This window comes from Anopheles coustani, chromosome 2, assembly GCF_943734705.1.
Source record: "Anopheles coustani chromosome 2, idAnoCousDA_361_x.2, whole genome shotgun sequence".
Taxonomy (NCBI): Eukaryota; Metazoa; Arthropoda; class Insecta; order Diptera; family Culicidae; genus Anopheles; species Anopheles coustani.
The window spans coordinates 87013392-87039540 of record NC_071289.1 but is presented as its reverse complement, the minus strand read 5'-3'; the positions used below and the strand labels follow the sequence as shown (position 1 = coordinate 87039540).

General features: G+C 45.4%; 1 protein-coding gene across 1 annotated transcript in view; it reads left to right on the top strand.

Moving 5' to 3' along the window:
* The first annotated feature begins 6033 nt into the window (after positions 1–6033).
* The window catches only part of LOC131261893 (uncharacterized), an 84573-nt gene continuing 64457 nt past the window's right edge, over positions 6034–26149 (top strand). The window contains exons 1-7 of the mRNA XM_058263743.1: positions 6034–6232; positions 9353–9487; positions 12693–12775; positions 12856–13031; positions 20162–20290; positions 20943–21053; positions 23882–24069. Of these exons, the coding sequence (XP_058119726.1) occupies positions 6096–6232; positions 9353–9487; positions 12693–12775; positions 12856–13031; positions 20162–20290; positions 20943–21053; positions 23882–24069 (959 nt within the window). The 5' untranslated portion in view covers positions 6034–6095. The remainder of the gene's footprint in view (positions 6233–9352; positions 9488–12692; positions 12776–12855; positions 13032–20161; positions 20291–20942; positions 21054–23881; positions 24070–26149) is intronic.

Genomic DNA, 26149 nt, shown 5'->3' with positions numbered 1-26149 from the left:
GTATGCTGTATGTGCCAGCTAAAGTGATTGAATTTATCCGTTGCTTGCCGGCGACACTTATTATCCTTCCGCTGCGAACGGGATGGTTCGTGTGTGTTTTGATCCTTGTTGCTTCACAAATGTTTCCTTGGTTGCCCTTTTAGTCGTTTCGGCCTGTGTTCCGGACAAACCGAACGCAAAGGAGTTCAAAGGGGGGGGGGGGGGGGGGGGGGGGGGGGGGGGGGGGGTTATTGAGAACGATAAATTTCCATTTGCAGCCCACCCGGCCACGCAGAATCGAACCCGGTCCCTCAAGCCAAACACTGTCGCCTCAAGCGTTCTCTGCTGATTGGCACAATCGGATAGTGTTTATTCTCATTGTTTCGTCATTGGAGTTTGGAAGTCGACGGATCGTGTGAAGGAAAGCCGGTACATGCAGTACATTCCCATAAACTAAACGGACCGCCGGTCCCGGTCGTATGTCCTACGTATTCGGAGAGCCTTCGGAATTGAATCCATTCTGTTCGACTTTTTATGATACTTGAGTCCTTGGAACACACGCACACACTTCTGCCTCCCGATCCGGAACAAATGGCGGTAAAGGATAAGTTTGCACGAGAATTCAATTTGCTAACAGTCAAGGCCTCCAGCTCCTTCGGAGCCAGCATCCGTGACGGCTGTCCTGTTGCATCGCTTGCCCGGCATCACAGTTGGCTGTGTGGCGTCTTTAAAGGGATTCTGCGGTAGGGATGGCAGGGCGCGTGAATGCCTCGGCGGTGACACGGTTCGGTTGTCTGCTCCGCAGCCAGCTGATTCGATTTTGGCCAAGTTCAATTTGCACTCGTAATGCCATTCGATATCCTGTAGAGATTGGAAAACGTCATACCTTTGGCCCTTCGGGCGGCTTTGCCTTCGGTTGATGAAAAGCGTGAGGTTTTTCGTGGTTTTCTCTTTTGGTATCCCTGTTGCCTAGCCAGAAGAAACCGTCCGTTTGGTTGAAAGGGTGGGAAAACGGGATACAGAGGTTGAGGGTTTTTTTCGCTTCCCTTTTCGGCCTCCATCGTCTTTGGCTGTCCCATTCGGGCTTCGGGCTCGCATCTCATTTCTTCTTTTAATGATTTTCCATTTCCGATACTCCCCGAGAGAGATCGGATGATGATCCATTCCAAGTCTAACCCAATCAACAAGTGTGTGTGTGGGTTTGCGTGTGTCGAAGAGAGTAACAGGGGAAGGGTAATGCTTCGAACCGATCCGAAATAATGTGATTGGTTTCCGGAAAACCGATATTCGATCCGGAACGCGCTGGATACGCCTAGGTACGCCAGCGTATTCGCCAGTAATGGGATTGATTTATCGTCGTTAGATCAAATGGTATTGAGTTTTGCGATAAATCATAGCGCAATGCTTCACTCGAAAGTAACTCGATTGTCTTGCTGATAATGCTTTCGGATCGAGAGTGAAACGGGAAGGCATTGGACGGATCTCGATTACGCCATTTCTCGTCGTGTGGCGTAGGCCTCATTTTGACATCATTGATTAAAGCAGCTCATATTTTCGTCAATATGTTCCGGCTTTTGGCTTGTTTATAAGAAGGTGCGCTTAAAACAAAGCAAACTGACAAGAGTGGAAAATTTAATTTATTTCTTCGTTTCCATATTTTTCATTATCTAATGGCATTTAAGAACTCGAAAAAACATTCGAAATATTCGCATTGACCTTTGCTACACGAAGTTTTGTTTAGATATCTTTACATACGTTTACTCAAAATGTTAACAATCGTGTTCTCGGTGTTAAAATGTAAACTTATGATCAGTCTTACGCGTGTGAAACTTAAAAAAAGACGCGCCTCTTTAAGAAGAAATCCAAACACAAAAAAATAAGTTCTCAAAAGTCTTCCCTCCGGAAGGCGGTTGAAAATAAACACATTAATCCTTGCTTTTAATCTTGCTCCACGTCAACATTGACATCGCCGCGGTGAACAGGAGATCAAACGATAGGATTCTCCTACACTTGATGAACTTTTCCGGGACCATGTTGAACGGATTTCGACGTTTTTTCCTTCCTCCCTCTCTCTCTTTCTTCATCAAAAAAATCGCCAAGCAGCTTAGACGAAACGCTCAGGTTGGGTTCTTTCTGACTTTGTGTTTGAATGTGTGTATGTGTGTTTGTCCTAATTTTTTGTGTGCCCCATCCGTGGACACGCTACAGCTTCCGGATCTATAAGCATGCCGAACACATTGGCGGGCGGATAAACACGTGGCACAAGGACGAGGAGTTCCGCCATTCCTGGCTGGGTAACCTTCAAATGGCTCCGTCTCGTACGAAACCCTGGCCGGGGTTTCGTTTGTTGAATCTCGAGCAAAGCCAAGAGTGGGTCTCAGAAGATCGTTGAAACAATCAAAGCGTTGCTTCCGGGATGTGGCAGCTCAGGCGAGTGCGCCATCTCTTCCACCAGCCTTCCTCTCGGTCGGGGCTTCTAAAGAAATCAGAAACTCCCGGAACAACTTTAGCGAAACCGGCACAACGAACATCCGGTACGCCCCGGAGCCCTCGGATTTGTTGTTTTCAGTTAGTTAGCAACAAGATAACCTTCGCACCGCCCCGAGCATCACTGAGTGTGTGTGGGTATGTGTGTGTATGGCGAAAACTAGCCCCGATGACATTCTGCCCAGGAAAGGGGGAGTTGCTCGCTTTTATTTTTATTTTTTCCAACGGGACGCTTTTCCAGCACGAGCTCGTGATTTTCCTGATGGTCTGGGTGGAGATCACGAGAATTAGGAAAGTAAATATAAAAGCCTCTTCGTTTGTTACCCCCTCGCCCCACCCGCGCGGCTCCAACCTTTTACCATCTCGTGGCTTGTTTGCCGTTGTCATTTGGTTGTAACCCTCCGGTGCTACGTGCTTTCGTGACTCGTCGGGCTAAATGTGGAGGTATGAGGTGTACCGGCAGAAAACATAAAAAAAAGAACAAAACATGACACACACACAAAAAAACGCCCTCCATCGTACCATCCAAGGGGCCAAAAGAGGGCCCATTCTCTCACTTTCAATTCCATGTTCGTTGGATTGTGCGTCGCGTAGTGGAAGCTAAATATCTGGGGCGACAAGCACGTCTACAATGGAAAACCCCCTTAATGGGTGGGCGAAGGTGGTGGAGGCGAAGGTCAGCGCCGGTGCGAGAGGCATGTTTACTTAGCAGCGAGGCGGGAACGAAAGCTCCATTTTATGAATTCCTTTCGTTAAGTAGTCCTGTTTTATTATATCTTTTCCATTCTCTTGGTCACCGCCATTCCCGACGTCATTTGTGCAGTGGAAAAGATTAGAGTCCTAACATTGGCCGGGGCTTATTGTTAATCATGTATACAAAGACACAGCAAAGCAGGCTACATTTCGATGCTCATTAGCTTTCTTACGAGAACTCCCGAACGCAGTAGTCATTGAAAATCCAACATTATTTACGTTATGTCAAAATATAATTTGCGAAGTTGGGTCATTTTACGTTGAGTCGTTTGTTAATTTGAAAATAATTCCAGGAACCTGTCAAGAAAGTAAAAGAGCAAATCCTCAATGAATTTGTTTTTCAAATCATTCCATCGTGCACACCATGGTCCAACCGGCTGAACACTGCTGACCCGGCACGGCGCTCTCAAAACAAAGGTACCTTATTACCCACCTCATCAAAAAGTTTCCCGTTCGGTAATATGAATATCATATTGCACGTCGAGCGGTGCCATTCGATGGAAATGGATGGAAAAATAATGGTCTTCCCTTCGGCGCGACTGCAAACCAGACGCAAACAAAACGAAAAAGCAAACCTGCTTCTCGCTTCGCTCCAGACTGCAAGTGTCTCTGATTTCTCCACTGTTCATCCACCCCCCTAAGGGAGGGGTGTGTGTGTGTGTGTGATGAAAACTGTTTTGCCAAAAGTAAACAGACACTCCGGCACACATACGGATTTGAAAATTTCAGTACCATGTTACTCCAGCTCCAGCGGAAAGATCGTTCTCTGTTGCGCTCCGCAGGAAATCCTATAAACGTCAGACTATGAAGTTTATGTACTTGCCAACACATGTTGCTTTCCGGCGGTGTCTGGATATGCTCTCCTGAAGAGAAATAACTTGCGTGTGTGTGTGTGTGTGTGTGTATCTATGTGTGTAGCTTGTTTTTTTTTTGTATTCTACCTAATGCACTCGACTACAGATGTTCCGAGCCAGTGGTCCTGCACAAAGTTTTGCGTGAGCAGAATAATATGCCTTTTTTAAGGCTTCTGGTGAATTATGGGCAAATGTTTAAAAAAAGAGTGTGCTCGTTTTACTCATAACACACTATCACACACAGCTGGACGAAGAAACTTATCGGAGTGCTGAAAAACGTGGCAAGTTATAAAATATAACATTCGCTTCCCTTCTCTTCCGGCAAGTGTTTGATGTGCCTCCATTTATCGCTCACTTAAATGCTCATGTTTTTGCAAGTGCCTTCAAATTGACAGCGCATGATCATCCCACAAAGCCTCCCAGCGTTTCTCCGGGGTCACCGTTGACAGGCGAATAAAAACAGGTCGCCCCTCCCTATCTTATGGTGCTTGTTTTCACTTTCACACATCGATAAAGACATCTTCACCGAGAGGCCGACGAGCGCTTATCAGGCCTTTATCCGCCCGAGATCAGCGAGCCCGTCACATTTCTATTCAAATTTCCTTCGCCCTACATAATCTTTTATCGACTAGCTACATAAAAAAAAGAAAACCAGATATGCCCAGATGTGGCTGCACGCCTGGGTAGCAAAGCAAAAAAGGAAGTAGAAAAAGGGGTAGCAAAAAATAAGGGGATCCCAACCCAAAACTCTTCATTTTATTAACCCACGAACCGCTCTGCGCGTTGACGGCTCACAGTCTCGCTTGGAGACGTCTGGCTGCCCCCATCTTGGGATAATCTTTCTGATGAGCAAATCTACTTTTCACACCCCGTTTTTTTTTCTTCTTTTTCGTAATCCTCCATAACGCGCCAGTTGGCATCCCGGAGTGCCATAAATTCCTCCTTCCACCGAGCGTTTGCCGTTGGTGTGGTATTTTCATTTTGCGACCGCTTGCTCGATGGCCCGGTTTTATGACTTCCAGTGCGCGCTCGTCCTTACCATTCGTGCGCACACATAAACGAAACCACACAAACACACACACAAACACACACGCAGGTTCCTGGCCCGAGGAGGTGACATAATGCCATATTTGCATAATTAGTCCGAAGGCATTCTGGGCCTCGCTGGATGTGCTGGATCACTTCGAGTGCTTTCCAGCTGAGTTGTGCTTTTCTTTGCGTCCTCAAGTTGATCCGCTCGCTTGACAAAACAGAGTGACACCTGCAAAAGGATCTAACGGGGCATTTTGCTGGGACAAGAAACAACGCTTGTGTGTGTGTGTGTGTGGAGTCAAAAATCCCCGTTTGCCGGTTGGATGCATTCCTCTCGAAGCGCGTCGACGTTCGGGATGATGGTGGAAAAGTTTTCCACCCGACAAGTTGATGAAACGGATCTCGGCACTTCTCGCAGTCGAGTCCTTGGCGGAGTCCTTTTTGCAAAAACAAAATTACGGCCGTTTCGGGGCTTCTGCGGAATTTGCTGGACGCCAGCGGAGTGAAAACATTTCACACTTTGTGCGAGTTGATGATAGTCTGCTACGGCGGTGCCTTCGTTAGTTTTGGGTTATGATGGGTATTATTTTCTAATTGTTTTATGAACGACGTGGGTATACTTTGGGGGATTTTCAACAACATGGCGTACCTTTTTCATTAGTGTCATAAGTATCGCAAAGTTTCGCGGGATGGATCAGAGAAGGCTAGGATTGTGTTCTCTACGTTAACCACGAAGTTTTTCTTCATCGCTTTCTCTCTCTCTCTGCTTTCATTGTTGCGATAAATAATCCCTAGCAATTAAAATTCCCTACAGTTATTTTTTGCATCAATTCTGTTTCATTAAAACATGTTGAAAAAAAAATCTTTGAATCTCCCGAATTTATTCATACAATGTTTAGAACTAATCATTTTTTTTTCATTCTCATTCTCTTTCGCAGCGCGTGCAAACTATCCGACAAAAATAGGGCCGACCGGCTTGCACGACCACGAATGTCACTGTTGGGGAAGCCGCTCAACTATAATCGCGGCTCACGACGTGATGCCCGTTATAGGCGGCTGCAGAGCAGGGTCTACAATTTTCTCGAGCGACCTCGAGGCTTCAAAGCGATTTTCTACCATGTCTGTGTGTAAGTATAATGATGATACCGGGGGGAACTATTTGATCTTGCGTATTTATTTTGTTACTAAAAAACTGGTATTTAAATTTTACAGCGTTAGATACTGGTTGCTTATTTATTTGTTGAAACTGTATGAACTTAGAGCAATTGATTTTGCACAACTTTATCCCGGCGTTGAGATCGCGATCCATTTCTTTAGTAACTTCAAGCTAAGGTCCAGTAATTAAAAGACGCGTTCGCTGTTGACAACTTCTCAGCGAACCGACATCAAAATGCACCTCGAGGCCATCTCCAAGCGAAGCAACGCATAAAATGGACAGAACAGCAATTAAAGGCAAGAAGTTTGTAAGAAATCATTTGTCGACATCCACTTTCCGTTTACATTGTTCCCGGTATCGGCCGTACCCTCCGGATAGTAGCGCGAAGGGTAAGATAAAAAAACAAGAGCGGAGCGCCTGCCGTTCATGGGAAAATAGAAAAGTTGTCCCCGAAACTTAGCCGACGCCACCTGCGGCGACGTGCGCCGCGTAGTAAATCAATTACGGGAAAGCGCGTCGGGAAGCGCGCACCATAAAGTCCTAATTAAATTTTCATAACGTTGAGCGCACGGCGGACGAGTGTCCAATCGTTGCAATGGTCCTTTTTTGCCCGGGGGTTGCAGTGGCAGCGGAAAGGAGCGGGATCTAGTCTTCCGGTGCTTGAGTGCTTTGCTCATTATTAGCGCCAGCAGTTTTCGCGCACATTCCAGCGAGCCGGCAATGAGTCAATTTGGCTGTGCCGGCTGGATTGATCTGCTATGCCACATGCTGGACCTTTTTCCGCGTTATTAAATAGCAAACTAGGCCCATCGGGGCACTTGAATCATGTTGTTAGCGTGCGGCCATTTCGGTGGACCGGGTGCAAGAGGCTGATCGACATCCAACGAGTCGGAAAATGGTTAACGAGCCGTCTGGGAACGTGACCATCAAGATATGTCCTTTTATATTTAAAAGCGTATGAATTCAAGGGTGGATGTTTGATTCATTATTAGATCAAAAGCCCTTCAACTTTGCGTTTACAAAAGTCATTCAAAACATCATGTCATGTTCTTTCATTCCAGGTTCAGTTAATAAATCTTTTGATGTTTGCAATCGATATTCTTTTCACTCTATGCCTTTTCAACAGTCCTTAGCCAGTTCATATTTTGCACAAATGTAATCGGGATTATATGATCATTAGAAATAAAAAACAAATCAAATTAATGTAGAACCTGCAGAGAAAGAGATTAAAGAAAGAACTGGGAAATGATAAAATAATTTCTTCTTCTGCAACCCCTGAGGACTGTTGGCTGGCTCTCATTTTTATCGCTAAATGGGCTCGGCCGGCTCGAAAAGTTATTACCAAAGAGATACGCGAAAAACATCTGTACGAGTTTTTATTACCGTTTACGACCCAAAACCCTGGTATGATTCAGTTGTTAATCACACACACAAAAGAAGAAAAAAAAAAGTGGAAAAGGGCGGATTCTCCCTTTATCGCCACTAACAAGTGGTTGCTGGCACGGATCCAAAAGTTTCTTCTTTCATAAGTCATAAAACCCAAACCGAGTGACAAAATTGTATCCCCGCCCCATGCTGGCACAAATTGTCGGCCTGGCAATATTTCCTCCTCATCCCACCCCGCCCCGGTACTGGCCGTTAAAGTACCGACAGACTACTTCCGACACAGCGACGACATCGAATGAAATGGCTGGCTTGGGTGGCGAGGGGGGAAAGTATGCACGGAAGAAACGGGAACACGGGAGGAAGGCTTATCCGCGGGAGGGCGAGTTCATCTCTTTTATAGTGTGTCTGAGTGTGTCTTATCGATTTTTGAGAAACTTTTAATGTACTAGAGGTTTGTTAGGGCTTTCAAGGGTTTAAACATTGATTGCTATGCCTTTAGTCCTTCGAAGTGTGTTTTATAACTTATTTGGTATTACTTGAAAATACTGGGTTGGGATTTTTTCTTACTTTTGGAGTAAAATAAATGAAATACTCTTATCAGATGTGTTGAAGTGATATTCCCAACCACAAAGACTTTTTCTCTTTATCTTTATCTTTGAAATTAAAATGAAATTTACTTTTTCGGTGTGCTGTATTGCTGACAATATCATCTGGAAGGGTTATATATCTTTTACTGAAAATATTAGTTCCTTGTTTTCAACTGCTCAAAAGTTTTTTCTATGAGATATTTTCGAAAGTTTGCATTAGGGCAAATAAAAGATTTTAATAAATTAAATGTTTCTTCATATATCAGAACCATTCATCGTTTAAAACGACTCTATTTTCATAACCTTTCTCATGTCTGTTATTTGCTGTTAGACATTACGGCTGAAAGAACGCTGTCTACTCTCGACCTTGGCTTTAAAATACCATGCCACAAAGCACACATTTGGGTGATATAATTATGACATATTTCCTACCGGCAAAACCGAAAGATGCAAAGTCTCGAAACACGCCACACGCCGTGGCAAATATATATTTGATTACTTTTCCTCACCACGGCTTTGCCGGATGTTTGTCACAGGAACACATGAACACAGCGCTCATCCGCCTGGGTTTGGGTTCGTCCGGGCGTGAAATCTCCCGGTGGCCGTTTGGTGGGAGAAATCGATCGACGCCGACAAATTGACACGTCCTCCTGAAGGACCCTTCACGGGGCCGCTTTCCGGGGCCTGGCCGTCGTGTTTGCCGATGTGGTGGATGTGCTGTGGACACATCCAGCTCGGTGAGAATTTGCTGATTGGCACCTCGGCTCACTCGCGGGACACTTTACGAGCGACGCGTTGAGCCATTTGATGGAAGTAATGATCTGTCGGTGAGCTGTCCTGGCTGGCCGGCGGAATGTGCTGCTTCCGGTTGAATGGTTCGGTTGCGGGTGACGTAGGAGAATTCAATCATAGTTAAGGCAATCCATTAGACGCTCGTCAACCGATGGTATGGGGAGGAAAACCCCCGAGGAGGGTGTGTTAATTCCCCGTACAATTAAATTTAGATGTTTTACAGTACGTCGTCCGTGTTTCTCTTAATATTTAAAGTGTTTTTTAGGTATCCGTTTGATGCTCGTTTCTAATCCTCTCGATGTTTTCTCTTTCCCCTTTACTTTCAGATTTTTAATGGTGTTCACATGTTTGGCCTTAAGTGTCTTCTCAACTATTCAGGAATACGAGGAAGTCGCAATCTCCATCCTATTCGTCATGGAGATTATAGTAGTTATATGGTTCTCCATCGAGTTCTTCCTAAGGTACGTTACCGGTGCTGGGCTTTTTTTCCCCCCTTTCTCCTTCGGTCAAGCTCCCGAGCGGACAAATTATGACGAATGGAAGCGCTCTTGTCCGTCGCTTCGTCGAAAAACATAACGACCGGTCACGAAACCGGCAACTTATTTCTCCGGACTGGCATAGGACAGTTTATTAGTTCGTCCCCAGCGTGGGAGCTCGGGATCGTCCGCTTCGTGCCACTGTGGCATCAATTTTCACGTAAACCCCCGGCCCGTGTCCGTCACAGGTATTCAGTGGAGTCCCGGAACGAATTTTTTTTGCTCCGTCCACGACCACGGACGGAAACCGCTGATGCCATGTCGTCCGTTCATTTGTCCGCACCATTGATCATACGAGACGTGCACCGGAAATTATACGCATTGCCGTTATGCGACGGTTATGCGAATGTGGATGTATCGGACGAAGAAGTTTTTCCGACCCCTTTATCTGTGGAAATTGCTGTCCCGCCGTGAGGGAGGGGCCATGTATGTTTGAGAGGATTGTGTTTTTCCTTCTATTTATTCGTACGGAGCTCGTGCGTTCGGCGTACGAGCGCAATGCTAAGCAGCCGCGAGGCAAAAGGTAAACATACACTTTTATTTGCCAAAGGCCTGGAGCGCATCATAATTATGCGTGACGTTGACATTCGGGTAGCACGATCTCGGCATAGCTGTTTGCCGACACGAGTCAACACACGGGACACAGGATTAAACATTCGACAGTTTCAACACTTCACGCAAGCTTGAATTTATTTGCGTGATGAATGATATCCGTCATAGGTCGGCAATGTTAAGCCGACCCGGAAGGATCGGAAACTAATTTAAAGTCATGTTTTGACTTACTTACCGATGTTAGTTATTGCTGGCTGAGCTAGCTTGGGAGGATATTCTCTCACCACCATATTGTGTTCCTGTCACGGTGCATTTCCGCTGATCGCATTCTATCAATCAACCGTTCCGTAATCCATCAGGAAGTCCATTAAATCATGCCGTGGCTGAGTTTCGTGCCAGCCGGATGCATCGCCATCGGGTTGCACCGTTGTCGAAGCGATGCACTAAGCTTCAGCCCGTCGTCACGTTCATTGAATTTTCTCACGCCATCCGCCGAGGCTGGGAACAACGGCGCGCTGAGGGAAAGCGATAGAGGAAATATTTGTGTCAGCTTTAGCATTCAAAATTAACACCTAGAAGCGAAGACCTAGACGTGTGAATTGAGGTTATATATCTTAATCGATTTCGTTTACCGCACCTCGCCCAGGGTTTACCACTACCAATTCGCACCTCGCGCCCCGGAACTCGGTCGCAAACATCGGTGACCTCTCGCCCCGGGGAGGCAGGTCAGACGGTCAACACGCAAGGCACGGTAGCTTGATTTATATTTAGGACGAAGGAAATGCCGTTGGAATGCTACTTCTGAGCCGGGTGTAGGTCATCGAGAGCGTCGCAAGTCGTGACTGGTTTGTTCGATCTGAGAAATCCCCACCCCGAATGGTCGTGGTAGACATTCTTTATCTCCTCGTCATCTCCTCAGTTGTCGCCGATTCGCATGATATCGCATGCTGCTGGAAACTCTGACCGCACTCGGTGCGTTTGTGTGTATGGCTCGCCCCGGGGCAAACATGAGCAGGTTGATGGTTTGATGGAATTCCAGTCGGCGGAGTGCCCTTTTCCCGACAGGCCGGTTTGATTGATTGATGATTGATTCGTTCAATTACCCTTCGGAGCGTGTGTGGCGTGTTTGGTTTCGCTCAATTTCGGGCCGCCACGGGCCGGTGAGTTTTCGCGAGGCCATCCACGCCAGTTCCGACGCGATTGACAAGTAGTTCCACATTCCCACAACAGCAGAACCGAAGCGGGAAGCATTTGCCCGAGTATGTTACACAACATCGTCCATGCGCCAGTTTTTCGCGTCCTATTTCCTTGTGACTAAGTATTGGAAGTGCCTAGAAAATGTGTTGCTGTAGTATTTAGTACCGGATGTATATAATAATCATCTTCAAATTTGAAACCTAAGGCTTTAAGAGTCCTTAAGGGTATTCCAGAGCTTAGACATGTCTTTGTAGACTTTGATTAAATTTACTTAATTAAATAGCAATGTTTTTAAATTGCAATTTAAACGATACTAAAGATCCTCAGGTAGTTTAAATCTATTAATAAGTATTAGACAAATTATTACATACTATTGTACTTCTACGATTTTTAATTTTGGTAAACAACGTTTTAACCTGCTTTAAAGGATCATTTAGAAATTGGAACCCTGTTTCGCTGGAGTTAAGTTGTTTTTTCCGGAAATAATGTATAATTTTTGCAAACACTAACATTCAGAAAAATAGATACGTTGCAACAGCTAAAACTATCAACATCAAGGAACTTTAAATATATTCAAATTAAATCTGTAGGACTGTTTTCAACTTTCTTAGAATTTTATTATCTGGAAGCTGTTAGTCAAGGCAGCGTTTTCCTAACCCTAACAATATTGGAGATAATGTTGTTCCGGTTGATCAACCACCGAAGTAAACCCTGAAAACGAAGCAGCATTCTAAAATAGGGTGGAAAAACTCGAGTTATTGTTCCCGAAATTAAATCGAGTTTCTCACAGCAACAATGTTACGCTTGAAGCAAAACATTATTGCGTGCCTTAGGTGGGCAAATTTTCCGCACACGATTCATTGGCCACTAAATTACAACACGCGATCACTAGCGCTTGATAACGCATACATTATTTGATTTCCCCGTTTGCCCAAAACAGGTCCCGGCGCGCACCAATGGATTGCCAGTAATTAACATCGCAAACGGGAAAGTTCCATCCCAGCGCCACTGCTACTAGAGCCCTCCTGGCAGGGAAAGTGGAACACAAACCCGGTTGGTCGTACCAATTAGCGGCGTGTGTAATTACACCCATTACTCTTTTGCCTGTCTACCGTTTGCTGCATGCTATCGTGTCAATGAGCAAGTGGCATTTGATTTTTTGGGTGTTAGACAAACACACATAAACACGGCGTGGGGGGGTGTTGACAAACGCTAAATTTTAAATGAATTGCCTGCGGGGTTAAATTAGCCGGCATTATTTTGTTGCGGCATTTTGGACGAAGCGCTAAATGCTGCACAACTCAATTGCGGAATAGAGGGTTCTTTTATCTTCCACTTTTGTCACTATTTGATATCTATTTTCTCTTGTTTTTTTTTGCAGGCTTTGGTCATCAGGATGCCGTTCGCGATATCAAGGAGCTGTGGGGAGGTTGAAGTTTTTAAAAAGGCCTTTTTGTATCATAGGTACGACCGGGAAGAAAAGGAAAAACCAAGAGGTGATGTTCGACTTTCTAAAACTGCAACTTTTCTTTCCACGCTCACAGATATAGTAACGATAGCCGCCTCCATCGTGGTGCTCGTAATGGGAACATCCGGGCAGGTGTTTGCCACCAGTGCGCTTCGAGGGCTCCGCTTTTTCCAAATCCTGCGCATGGTGCGCATGGATCGGCGCGGTGGCACGTGGAAACTGCTGGGCAGTGTCGTCTACGCCCACAGACAGGTAAGGATTCGCCCTCCCATCCTCGAATCCCCAGTACACACGCCATGTTGTTGTTTGATCTTTCCTTGTCCTTCGTTGCTTCATCTTCCTTTGTAAAAATGTGCAAAAGAAAAGCCCATCGCATACTTGCGTCCCTGGAGTCCATCGTATTTTTTTCCCCTTTCACTTAAACTGACCTGGAACTAAAGTGGCCCAGCTGCGATGGGACCGTTCTTCAGACTGTTTTGTTGGCCGTCTTCCTCTTCCTTCGGGATGGCGGAGATGGAATCGGTGAAGGTTGCATTTTCCGACGACGGCTTCAAATGGAGGATATCGATTTCTTTTCGAGCGAAAATAGTCGCCTCATTTTTAACCCTGTTGCACGGACCAGGCCGGAGAAACGAGACTTTTCTTGTGCGGTGGTGATGATGAGAAAGGTTGTGTGTGTGTGAGAACGGGTTTTCCGTTCCGCTCTGCTGCAGGAATCCGGTCCCCTTTTTCCGTTAGTGGGGCGCATTTATCGGTATTTATTGGTGGGAAGTAAAGCGGGCAAATGGACCGGATTTTTCTGCCAGATCATTCGCTCACCCTGTGGCTGTGGCGAACGATGGCTAGCAATGCAAGATTGCCCGATATTCACACTCGCACACACCCACACAGACACGCATGTTCGTAAACATATTCTCCCAGATTGCTACGATGCCATTTTCCGTCCAACTATGGAGTCGTTTCCGTTGACATCCTCTCGGTGCCTCCTTCCTGCTGCTGATTCCGGGCGAATGCTCGATGCCTTTTGCTCCATTGCCTAAGGACCGAAAGGTCCTGAAACCGTCACGCTTCACTGGGATCGGTTGAGCGGGATTGACGTGGATTCGATTTTTCCGTTCCGTCCCCCGTCAGCCGGTGCCTTTTTCACTTGAAAATCAAACGACTCGTCGTCGCATGAAGGAAAAAGAGCTGGCACAAAATAAAAAAGAAATATCGGCAAAAAAGAAGGCATAGAACGGTAAAGACCGGACGGACGCTGATAAATCGTAATGGGCGGTATCGGTTTTGGCCATTGTTCCCGGGAATCGGGAAGTCCGCACGCCGTGCTTGATCGGCTTCGGGTGATGCTGTTCGGTCGGTTTTCTTCTTCTTCTTTTCGGGCGCAACAATCACACCCGCACGTCACGTGCACGTGGTTCGAGTTAATGGTGGGCCGCTGAAACGATAGTGGAGCTTTTCCTGCCTACTCGGCTTGGAAAATGGCTGCTAGCAATTTGCCCCCCCCCCCCCCCCCCCCCCCGACTCGACGGTTCGTAGCGGAGCTGTGGCGGGGGTTGAAATTGAAGAAGATGTTGACATTTCAACCATTCGCTTCAGCCAACGTTAAAAGGATCCGGTGCTTGCACAAGCATGTCAAAGTAGTCTGAAACTGACCGAAATGGTGTGCACATAATCTTCTTCCCAAACCCAGGGCTTGGGAGGGTTTAAATGTAAGAAGTAATATCTCATCTCGTTCACAGAACGGTGCACGTGCCATCGGCAAACCATGGCGGTTGGAAAATGGGTGAACCACGGGAAATAGATAGACGAAACATTTTCGCACCACCACCGTGTGTTGCTCAGGTTGTAATTTCAACCCAGGCAGCTGCCGTTCCGTTTCACCACATCACACATGTCCGGAACGATTACGCAACACAGCCGAGCACCAAAAGTGCCACAACAATTTGCCCATAATAACAATAATCATGCATAATTTAGCGAACGGCGACGCAGTAAAGAACGTTGGGGGAGTGTGCCGGCCTGAGCGCTTCCGCTCGGGTGAAAATTATTAATGATCGTGTTAGCGCAAACCCCGGGCCCCGAAGAGCACGAGCGAGACACCAGGCGCCTCCATCGGCCTGCTACGTTGCGCACTCGTTGGTGCTTTCGTGAGATGCTCCCAAGTCAGCTGATGTGGAACATTTGTACCGATGATGGAAGCTAAAAATTTACCGACAGAAAAAATAGAATAACAGAGAAGGAAAGATAAAGTAGAACTACTCGTACGATAGCAGTGTGGTGGCGTTAAAATACCATTCATCATTTTTCACCGGAGGCAAATTGCATGCGATGGTCGGCGGGAGAGGTTTGTGGGCGCACGTGTCTCGGACCTGGGTAGAACTTTAAGTTAAAACCCTTGTCAAACTTTTCATCAACCGTTGGCGAGTACAGCCCATCGGGATTTGCTTGTGATAATGTTGGGAGTTCTTTTCACTTCTGCGAAGGCAACCTAACGCCAGCAATTAGTGCCCTGTGTTGCGTCCGGCAACATTTTCCGGATGCTGAAAAAGCACAAAAATTATGCAGAACGCCGCATCTGGTGTAAGTGATGAACCATCAGCGTTCATTTTCGCTCGAAGCTATGCGATTTTTACGAAACAAAAGAAATCCTAACCACCCTACGGGGAGCTTTGTTAGTTTTATATTGCATCCTTAAGTGGCTTTCACTGGCCATGAAGCGGAGAGTATAAAAATGATGTTGTTTTCTTTGGTATTCTTTTTGGGAAGAGAATCCACCTTCGTCGTTGGCTAACAAAAATCTGTAAACACAAAACGTTCCCGTAACACTCTTGTTACAAAAAAGAAGAAAAAAACAAAACCCCATTACGACCGTGCGATGCAACTTGATGGTTCTGTTTAGTGTTACCGCCCCCCCCCCCCCCCCCCCCCGTGCCGACCAGCGAGGCGAAAGCAAAAGAAATCGTTTAATTTCATAACCCTTCTGATTTATGCGACCATTAAATCCGGGGGCTCGATGCTATCGGGCCGAATTATGGACGTCATTGGTATGGAAAATATCACCGCACGTTCGACCATGAGCGAAGAGGTTTCGAAATGGCCAATCCGGTGTGTGGTTGTGGTCCATCTGCGAGACGGATCTTTGCGGGATCCTTGCGTTTGTTTGCTTTTGTCTTTTTAAATGTTTGCCTTAACCCCCGTTCGAACCTAATGCCTTATTTAACGGCGGCCGAACCTCGAACGCTCGAAGGCGTTTAGATATGACGCGCGGCAGGAGAAAGTAGCGTTCCTGAAAATGTAAAATGTCTGTTTGGTGCATATAAATTATCGTAAAATATTTTATTAGTCCTTTCAGCTTCCTCCCGGTGCGATTCTAAAATGTTTAATTGTGGCATTTTCTCTGCCCCATCACCGCAACTGCGAAGTAAAAGAATGGAAAGTCGTAAAATATTTACTACGAAACAGGATTCCCCCGACTTGTGCCAATATTTGGAGAAAAGTGTCTGCCAGATTAGAGGAGAGTAATCTACCGGAGCTTGTGCATACTTAATCTGGTTATCAATTTAAATAAATTTAAATATTTCCGTTTCGTTAATTATCCTTACCTATTGCAGAAAATTATATGCAAAGCTAGTTGTTTCTACTACCTCCCAACCCCTCCATCGCAAGTCGCACCAGTCACGAAATATATTCAATTATACCCGACTAAACACCGGGCCGGATGGTAAATGTGCTGCACAATCTCCTTTGCGCCAATGCTAGTTCATTACGGTAATGGCACGTGCGTTAGAGAATTTTCGAAACTCGATGCAATGGTGCAGGATTTTATGCTCCTGGCTCCAGGATTCAGGATGCACGGCACGAGTTTTCACCTGTTTCTTTTTTCGCCATCGGTACCGTTTCCATTCGAATCCAGCCGGTGTTGAGTTTCTGTTCGCAACATGCGCTTCTATGTGCAAACATTTATCTTCTTATGCTATTTGCTGCTGGCGATACTTACAGAGTTTTTCGCGCTATTTTAGAATACAGCATTTTTAACGAGAGTTTTACATAAATAAATAAACCGACAAGACGGGGTTTATGCTTGTTAAATGACATCATATTAAACTGAAGATTTTTTTTACGTCTTTTATGACTTAACTTTTATAACTTCTCGTAACTTAGAGTTGAATTAAAATTGTAACATTGTTTTTCAGTGATTCAAAATATTTGTACCACTTCTTTGACATTGGTTGTTATTTTATAAAGTTAATAACTGAAGATTTATAGCTTCGTATGTTTCTTGTTTCTTATAACTTCTTTTAAATTCATTATATTATTTTCCGATATCTTAACTCACAGAAATTGTTGTTTTATCGATGGTTAATTATTTCACTTGGTTACGAAGACATATGGAAACTGTTATAAAATTATAAATTAATTTAGTTCAATTTGAGAACAGGAAACCATTGAAATTAGCACTCACCATTACAGATTTCAGTGGGAATCGGTCTACAACAAACTGATATAAAGGTTCCGAATGTACTCGCTGCCAAACCAAATGCAGATGCTTTTCCGCTGCTCTGAGCTTTCTACTTCCTTCCGCTTTCTCACTCTCTCTCTCACAGTCGCTCGACGCCACTTAATTGCAAATACGCTCGCTTGTTTTCCGTGCCACTGATAATCCGGTTTGTTGCTTGCCGTTCCCGGGGACGCTCGCAAGGGAGGGCACGGAACAGCGACGAGCCAGTGTAACAATATTTCATTTAACTTTCATAATTGTTTCCATTGCCGAGCCGGCAATCCTTGCCAGCAACTGCACACGGAAGCCATGATGTGTACGCGTGCGTTCCATCGCACCGACCGTTTTGCGTTTGGGAGGTAATCATGTTTGTGGTGTTCATATTGCAATACCCGCACTCAATCCATGTCCCCATTTTCCGTGAGGTTGCCTTACCTCCATTGCCAGCTGGCCAATATAGTGTCGCTCGATCCTGTGCTAAACAAAGTGAAATTAATGAAGAATGATTGTGAGCGTACGGGAAATTGCCAACGGTTTGTGGCCGGGACGGATGTTTATATGTTTTCACTTCTCCACCTGGTTCCGGGTGGAAAGAATGAACGCACGCGACGGAATATGGGACATAGGATAGTGGACTTATAGCTTCACCTAGGTACCGTCGCTGGGTTACGGTTCGCACACCGGGTGTGGAAACATCCTGGTCGACAGTGGAATGTGGAACATGCCAGCGGCATCGGATTAGTGGCCGGTCCAGTATCTGTTTTTCTTTCCTCCTCCCGTCAACCCTACCGATTCTCGTTGCGAATGGTAGACACGGGGTAGAACGCAACGCCACAAAGCCTCTACGGAACGACCGAAAGGATTAAATTCCAATTAATAATCCCGAAAACATGGCCAACTACTTTCACTATCAGCAGCGTACATGCGCTCACCGACCGGCCAGCCTTGTGGGTGAAACCGACCCGCCCGAGAGCGAATCCGTTAAATCCCTTTGAGCAAGAGCGACGACTCGTGCGAATTCCTGGCCGGATTGGGACAAGTAATAAGGATAGTTAATAACAAGCAAGAATGGCACAAAAAAAGCCTTTTCCGCATCTGTGTTTGCTCGACTTAACGATATTGTCGATTCCGATGCTTGCCGATGAAAGAGGGAAAACCTGGTTAAGCCTCTGCTGCTTGTTCAACCGGAACCGGTGGGAAAGGGATAAAATAATAATGCGCACTTTTCAGCCTGCAATGATTATAAATGATTTCGAGATTTAGCTTACTTCATTACGTTATGGGATCGGTTTTTGAACAATCATTTTTTTTCGCCAACTTCCAATACCCTCCAGCTTTTTCCTTCGCTGGAACCGGTTAATTAACCAATCAATTTGAATTAAATTATTTTATCTTTTGCACTGCAGAAAATATGGCGCCAAGCAAAAGAACCTATGTTTCCATTGCTCTCTGTGCCGTGGGAAAATAATTTTTATTAAACTAAACGGCCATTGGCAATTAAGGCGGATAAAGAGAGAGAGAGGGAGAGAAAAGTGTTGTTCATGCAGGAATTCCTTTGCCCTTCCAATGCCCTTCCTTCTGCCACACCGTCGGCTCGTTCAAAGGAACATATTCAATTGCATTTATGCCCTCTAGCGGCCCGACGCTGTCATTGTGACATAAGTGACATTCGCATAAATTCGCTGTCAAACATGGCGATGCGATTGGGGACGATAAAAATCGCTCACTCAATCCCTTCGACCCCGGTCGGGGTCGGCGGGTCGTCCGAATGTGTCGGCGATTATTTCGTTCATTCATTAAGATAAAAGCCGCGTGTCGCGTGGCGTTTCGGAGAGAGAGAGAGAGGCAGTTTAAATCGCATATTTATTACCCGTCGACGTACAATTACAGCACAGCTTCCGTGGTGATGTACGCCGGTTTAATTGGCACTGAATTGATTGAGGGAGCAATTATTTAATTGAACTAAGCTGCCGCACGGAAAGTAAGGCTCCGGGGAACTGTTGCTTGCGAACTGTGCCTCGAACGTTGTTTGCTTGGGCGGTGTGTAGTTCTTCTATATGTAGTTCAAAACTATAAAACCGGTTAATGTATCTCAACATAGGTATTCTGTATTCTGAATCCAAGGAATATCGCCAACGTTGATGCAACAAATTTTGAATTAATGATTGCATTCGATCCAGGAGAAAAAATAGTTCTCACGAAGTTGTTAAGGAAAATTACAGCAAATTAATACACCTCAAAATTAAATACTCCTGGACCTGAAAATTAAATAGTTTTAGTCTGGATTGTCGTTCACCTTGTTCTGAGGACGAGAAAAACGAACTCCTTGGAATCTACGACGAGCTTTCGTATGGGAAACATTCATTTTAGACGCTTCGTTTCATATTCTTCCACCGTAAGGCTTTTTCCATTCGCATGAGATTAATTTTCCCAATGTGTATGTTTGTCTGTGTGTGGTGAGTTCAAATATGGCGAGTCGGTCCAAACGCTCACGGTCCATTTATGTTCCACATGTGCCGGTGCTGCTGCTGCTCCTGGTGACGTCGAATTTCAGATCCCGGTCACCGTGGATGTAGCTAATACCGAAGCTAATTCCAATTTTACGATACCTTCCTGTCCCTGTGCCGCACAACGAAACACCCCCCTTCCTCAAACGAACGACGTCCGGTCCACCTCCATCCGAAACCAATGTCGACTCAAAGTCGTCGTATTCTAAGCCCTTTTGCCCTCCCCCGCACACATTTGCAAACCGCATTATCCTTGGACTCATTCAATTTCCTGCGCTCCTTCGAAGCTCCTTCACACATAATCGTTTTATATATCAACCACCACCTCCCCCCCACTAACCCCCTTTTATGCCCTCTTTTTCACCTCTCGTTCGCAGGAATTAATTACAACCTTGTACATAGGGTTTCTGGGCCTTATTTTTGCCTCGTTTTTAGTGTATTTAATGGAGAAGGATGTGAAGGAAACTAAGTTCAGTAACTTTGCTCAAGCTTTATGGTGGGGTGTGGTAAGTAGCCGCTTTTCTTTATTCTTTTTCTGTTTCTTCCCAAGCCCCTCCTCCCCAGGGGGTGCTTTTCTCCACAGGTCGACCGCTCGTGTACCCCCGGGGGGGTAGGATTCTTCCAGCGCAACCTCTTTAAGCTTGCCGAGCGGGTTGTTTTTTACTTCGCCACCCTCAGTGGAGTTGTTTAGGGGTTTCCACCAAAAAAAACCCGGGAAGCCATGAAACGCAAAACCGTTTTCAATATTTAGCGGTAGAAAATTAAATTCTAAATTATTGGCACAGTAGGTGTACGGCTGTGTGTGTGTGTGTCTGATACAGCCGGTCCCTACTTTTAAATATAGATCCGCGGCTCGAACGTTACGTCGTTCATGCGAATATTGAATACATATATTTATCCCCCGTTGGTTTCTTGTGGTTCATTTACTAATATAAAAAAATGTTTTCTCTTTGCTTTTTTCCCGTACGACGTTACCTTTCCCTCCTCGATATCCTTCGGAATGTGTTGTTGCGAAATGTTCGCACGGTCGTCGCCGTCCGACAACTCCGGAACCAACTCCATGCGTACACGCACACGCTGCCCAAAACATACCTACAACGCGTACGTACGGTTCTCATATGGGATGGCCACACCTCCGGACACGCTGCCAAACCGCAGATAACGCTGTGTACGGTCGGCTACGGCGATATGGTGCCGGAGACGTGGCAAGGCAAAATTATAGCCTCATTCTGTGCGCTGCTCGGCATTTCCTTCTTCGCGCTGCCCGCGGTAAGTGTTTATTTATTAATTTCTCTTATTAGTTTACAAAGAAACGCACCGGTTGCTGGCCGGCCGGAGGGGGGGGCGGGGGGGGGGGGGGTTAAGATGGAGTAAGCGAACGTGAAAATATCGCGAGAGTAAATCGGTAGGAAGAAAAATGACCACCGACCTTCTGAATCGGACAGGCATTAGTTTCTTTGCATCGGTACGCAGGCCGAACGGTGCTATTAATTTTCCTCGGCAATTGGGTTTGTTTTCTGCCGGATGCTGTTGGCTTTCTGCTTCGGGCTAATAGATCACACTTTCTTCACTTACTTACCTTACCGGTGAGGCCTTCCTGTGGAATATGAGCGAATGAGCTGATTTATGTTTGCCTCGTTGGAAGAGTTTATCACGAAGCTAGTTGCTTAAGGAGTGGTTCAACAAATTATGATTAACAAAATTAAGAAATAGTAAAAGTATTTGGTAAGATAAAATAACATCGCGCTTCATAAAAACAATTCATAGAATATTTGATTACAACACAAGGCTACAAATTACTTGATTTTTAAACTTGGCATTATCCTTAAATCAACATGATGGCCAAATCACGCCGTCCCAGAATTTCATAATTCGTCCCAACACCAGCATATTTTTCCAGCCGAACCGACCCATTGCTCATTTCTGCGAGGACGAAAAGCCGGAAAAGATAACGAATATTTCTCCCCTCCCGAAAAGCGTCTTGAAAATGGTGTGAAAATGAAATATTGTTACGACGCGCCTCGACTTCCGGGTGGACGTAAATTCAATTAGAAGCAATCTGAAAAATGAGTGATTTCTGCTCCGCCGGGAAAATACCGGGCAAAACTTTTTGTACCGGGATTTTCGATGGGAGGTGGAAAAAAACCATCCCCAGCCTGACGTCTCGTCTGCGTCTTCTTTTAGTGCTGTTTGTGTTTTTGCTCCACTTTGTTGTTATGTTAGATGGAGAACATTTCGTTTCAACTATTCTCCACAGTCGTTCGGCTGCGTTTGGTGCGTAAAGGAAGGACTGAGTGGCAAATACAGATGGAGAAAACAAATAAATATCTTACCCGAAAAAAAAAACACAAAATAGAAACCTTCATCATAAAGCGAACGAAACTTTCCAAGCACGTGGCCAAGCGAAGCCATGGGATGCCCGAAGCGAAAGGCACGTTCAAACTTGGTATACGCTTTGCTAAAAGTGCCGGCAGGCCACCGAAGCTTGCCTAGGAATTCATGATGCTGGCGGTCCCGGTTCGCCCCCCCCTCCCCCCCACCCTTCGGGCTCTGAATGCAACGGGAACGAGACTCCACTTTTCACCCGCCGGCGGGCTGGAACGACATCCTCCCAAGTGTATAATATTTTTAAAGCACGTCATTCTTGACCCTCACTATTTGAAACACTTCTCTCAAGTTGTGCTTCTTTCAACAACTCCCTGTTTCGGAGCAACTCGAAGCACCACACCTAGCATCACAGCTCCGGCTCGGGTCCCCATCAACCGGCACCACTAAAGTCTGCGCTAAGGAGCTGAGAGGTTAAATCTTTGCACACATTGTACCACTTTCCGGGCCACTTGTCGCGCCACTCCCCACTATCCCCGGCTCGCCGTGTCGTGTCGCAATCGTGTTCACACTGCCGGAGTGCAACCTTTTTCGGAGCGCAATTTATGTCAATTATTGTACGGGAAAAGTTTTCGAACCATGAGAGCAGCACCGAAGGTGCCTAGTACTACACCTAGACGGTACCCTGAAGACCGCAAAGTGTAACCGGTTCTCGAGCAGCGAGAAAGGTAGAAAGGTAGATAAGAGTCGGCAACTTTATGTACCTGGCCAGGATCTTCGGTGTTGGTGAACGATATTGATTTAAAGCCACGAAGATTCAAAATTGAAAATCGATCGATAAGTTGCGTTACAAAGATGAAAAGGAGGTAAGATAAAAGTTTAATGCCGTTTATTGCCAATTGATAAGGAGAGGACAAACTGTGTTCAACATTTTGTGGAAAATGAAAGTAATTTTAATTGTTTCTGTTGTCTAAAACAAGTTCAACTCTAAATTTCTTTCATTGGATTACACATTTTTCAACGCGAAACTTATTTCTAGTCATAAGGTTAAGTATTTTAAATAGTCAACTGTTTGGGTTTAAAAAAATAGCCCGCGCTTACACTTTTGTAGATTTGATTAGCTACTTTGCATTCAAATATTTCTGATTTCATAAATTAAAGTATTGGAAAAGGCGTCAAAATTCACAATTTTATTTGTGAATCAACTTTAATAAATGATCGATAATTTTGTAATCAAAACTTACTTTTCGTTAATTAGTTATAATATCCATAAGCGATGTTTAAAACATCCGGGGAACGTAAAGACCTTATCCTCTAGTAATATTCAAAGAATAACACTTAACATGCAATCATATGGATGAATTGTTAGGGAAATCTTAGTTTCTTTTAACTTCGTGTACCATCAAAAGTGTTCCAATGTAAATCTGCTCTTTTGGTTAGTGGTTGTTAAAGAGCTTTTGTTTCGACTGTTCTAACGGGGTTTAGAGCACATGAACGACAGGTTAACAGACTCTACCTGAAGCACGAAGCACAGAATCCCGGTTTTACATCCATCGACAATGTGATGAAATAGTAATCAGTTTTCCGCTAGACTTATGTAGAACGCGAGCAACCTTTAAAAGGCGTATGTGTGAGCGTATGTAATGGAAATTACTGGTGCTTATGTATGTTACTCCAGGTTCAAAATGTACCAACAGGGAACTCTTATCGCTGAGCAGTTTTTTTATTCAATGCATTCTTTTCTTTTCTCTCCCTCTTCTCACCCGAAACAGGGCATCCTTGGCAGCGGGTTCGCCCTGAAGGTCCAGCAGCAGCAGCGACAGAAGCACATGATCCGACGCCGGCAACCGGCGGCGACGCTGATACAGTCGCTCTGGCGCTGCTACGCCGCCGACGAGCACTCGATGTCCGAGGCGACGTGGAAAATTCATCAAGTACCTCTTCCATCGCCCCCGCCATCGTAAGTACTTCCCGTTTCCGATACTGCATGTGTACACCCAACAACCTGCCTGCCTGTGTGTCCGTCCGTCCGTCCGTCCGCCCGTTCGTCCCTACCGCCCGTCTTTTCTGTTTGACTGTCTGTCTGTCTGTATTTCTGTCTATGCCGCCCTCCCCCCCTTTCTTCACTCACTTCACTTCTTTCACGCCTTCTATGTCATTCACTTTCCTTCATCTTCCTCTTTCGCTTTCTAAATCCTCCACCCTGTTTTCCGCGCTGTTTCTCCGTTGGATCCATTCGGTGCCACTGCACCGGAAAATTCCCGTGCGGAATCCTTCTCTCTACCATGAGCACACAACACACAAACACACACACACACATAAACTGACACCCTTGGCCATGTGCATCGTCATTTTTCCCGTGCGCCAGCGACACTGATACCATGCCCCTCGAAGAATGCAATGTGTGGTTTCCACACATCCATGGTTAGGATGTGAAGCTGTCAAACTTTCGTTCGGTTTTCGTTTTTTTTTTTCGTTCGCGGTTGATCCATTCTGTCAGCAGCCCACGGAGGATCATGTTTTGCTGCATCCTTTCATCACTTGCGCGATTTGTGTTGTTCCGTTTCGTTCGTCTTTTTGGTCCGATGGTCCTTTGGTTTTGTTTTTCCTTCACACAAACCATTATCTACCGTCCTCCCTTTTCGTTTCTTCCATCCACTCAAACGTTGCTCATTACCAACCCCCTGTTTGGCCACTTTCGACCAAGGTTTTGTTCGTTATCATCCCCGCCCGATCGGTGCAGGGCTCTTTGCCCATCATGTAAGGGCGGCCATTTGACATTTTTGTGAGCTGCCTCTTCGAAAGAACTAATGGCTCCCGCTTCATTTTATGGAGAACCACCACCAACCGCATTTGAAATATGTATTTGTTCCCCTTACTTCACTCTCAACTCTTCTGAACGTACTTGCCCGTTCGCTGTACATTTTTATCGACAGTTTGTACCTGTTTTACAGATTCTTTGTACATCCCCCTTGTTGCCCTTTATGTACATATAAATATGTGTCTCGACGTCTTTTCGATTGATGTTTTCCATCGTCAGGCGCCCGCCATTTTTCGTAAATGTTGTGATCTCTCGACGTGCCTTCTTCTCGCTGCTCGATTGGTTATCTTCTTTCTTACTCTCTCAATGTTTCTTTTTATGTTTGATCGTTCTTTGTCTTTTCTTTTTATTCTCCCTCCCTTTGATGGGCCAAACCGGCAGCAATGTTTTCTGGTGAACGATTTCTGTTCCATTTGTTTTTGCCATTCCCGTTGTGCACACAAACTTTCACCTTCGTTGTAACATTTTTTTATCAATCACCGTCACCTTTTATGAAAATATGCTTTGAAAAGTCCACGCAAGGCGAGACACGATCGATTGCTAATGCACAGAGGAACGTGGCTAAAGGAAAGCGATAAAACACTACAAAACTCCTCCATGGACAGGAAAGTTCTGAGCATTCACCTTAAACGCCATCACGCTGGCCGCGTTACATTAGCTAGAACAGTCAACCGACGCAAAAACTAATCTCACTATAAACTTTTCCTCCGAGCCAACATATTTTTGTCACCATCACGTCACACCGGCCAACTTTAAGCCACTACTCACCCTTCGAGCCCTCGTTTGTCACCTCTGTTTCCATTCCATTTGCAAACTTTTGATCATTTGAAAACGAAAAAAAATCGAAAGCGAAGGGCTATAACCACACAGTTCCCCAAAAACATTGCATACAGCTTACGATATGCCGTCCCCATGCTAAGTGTACGCCTTCGTTGCCCCCCGCTGCGAAACCTACTCGTCTGAACTGATTATGATTTATACAACTTGTATTCTTTTCTATGTATTCGTTTATACATCATATAGAACCGATTACTGGGATATGCTCCTTGAAAGCTTGAATATCCATAGGTAATTTCGTTTTGCGATCGTTTTCGCAACTTCTCTTTTTACTCTTCTACTTTTCCTACTCTTGGGTTCCGATGTTTGCTCTTGACTCTGGTTTCGTTTTGTTAAAGTTCCCTGTGTTTCCTCCTACCACCCTACCCCCCTCTCACTGCTT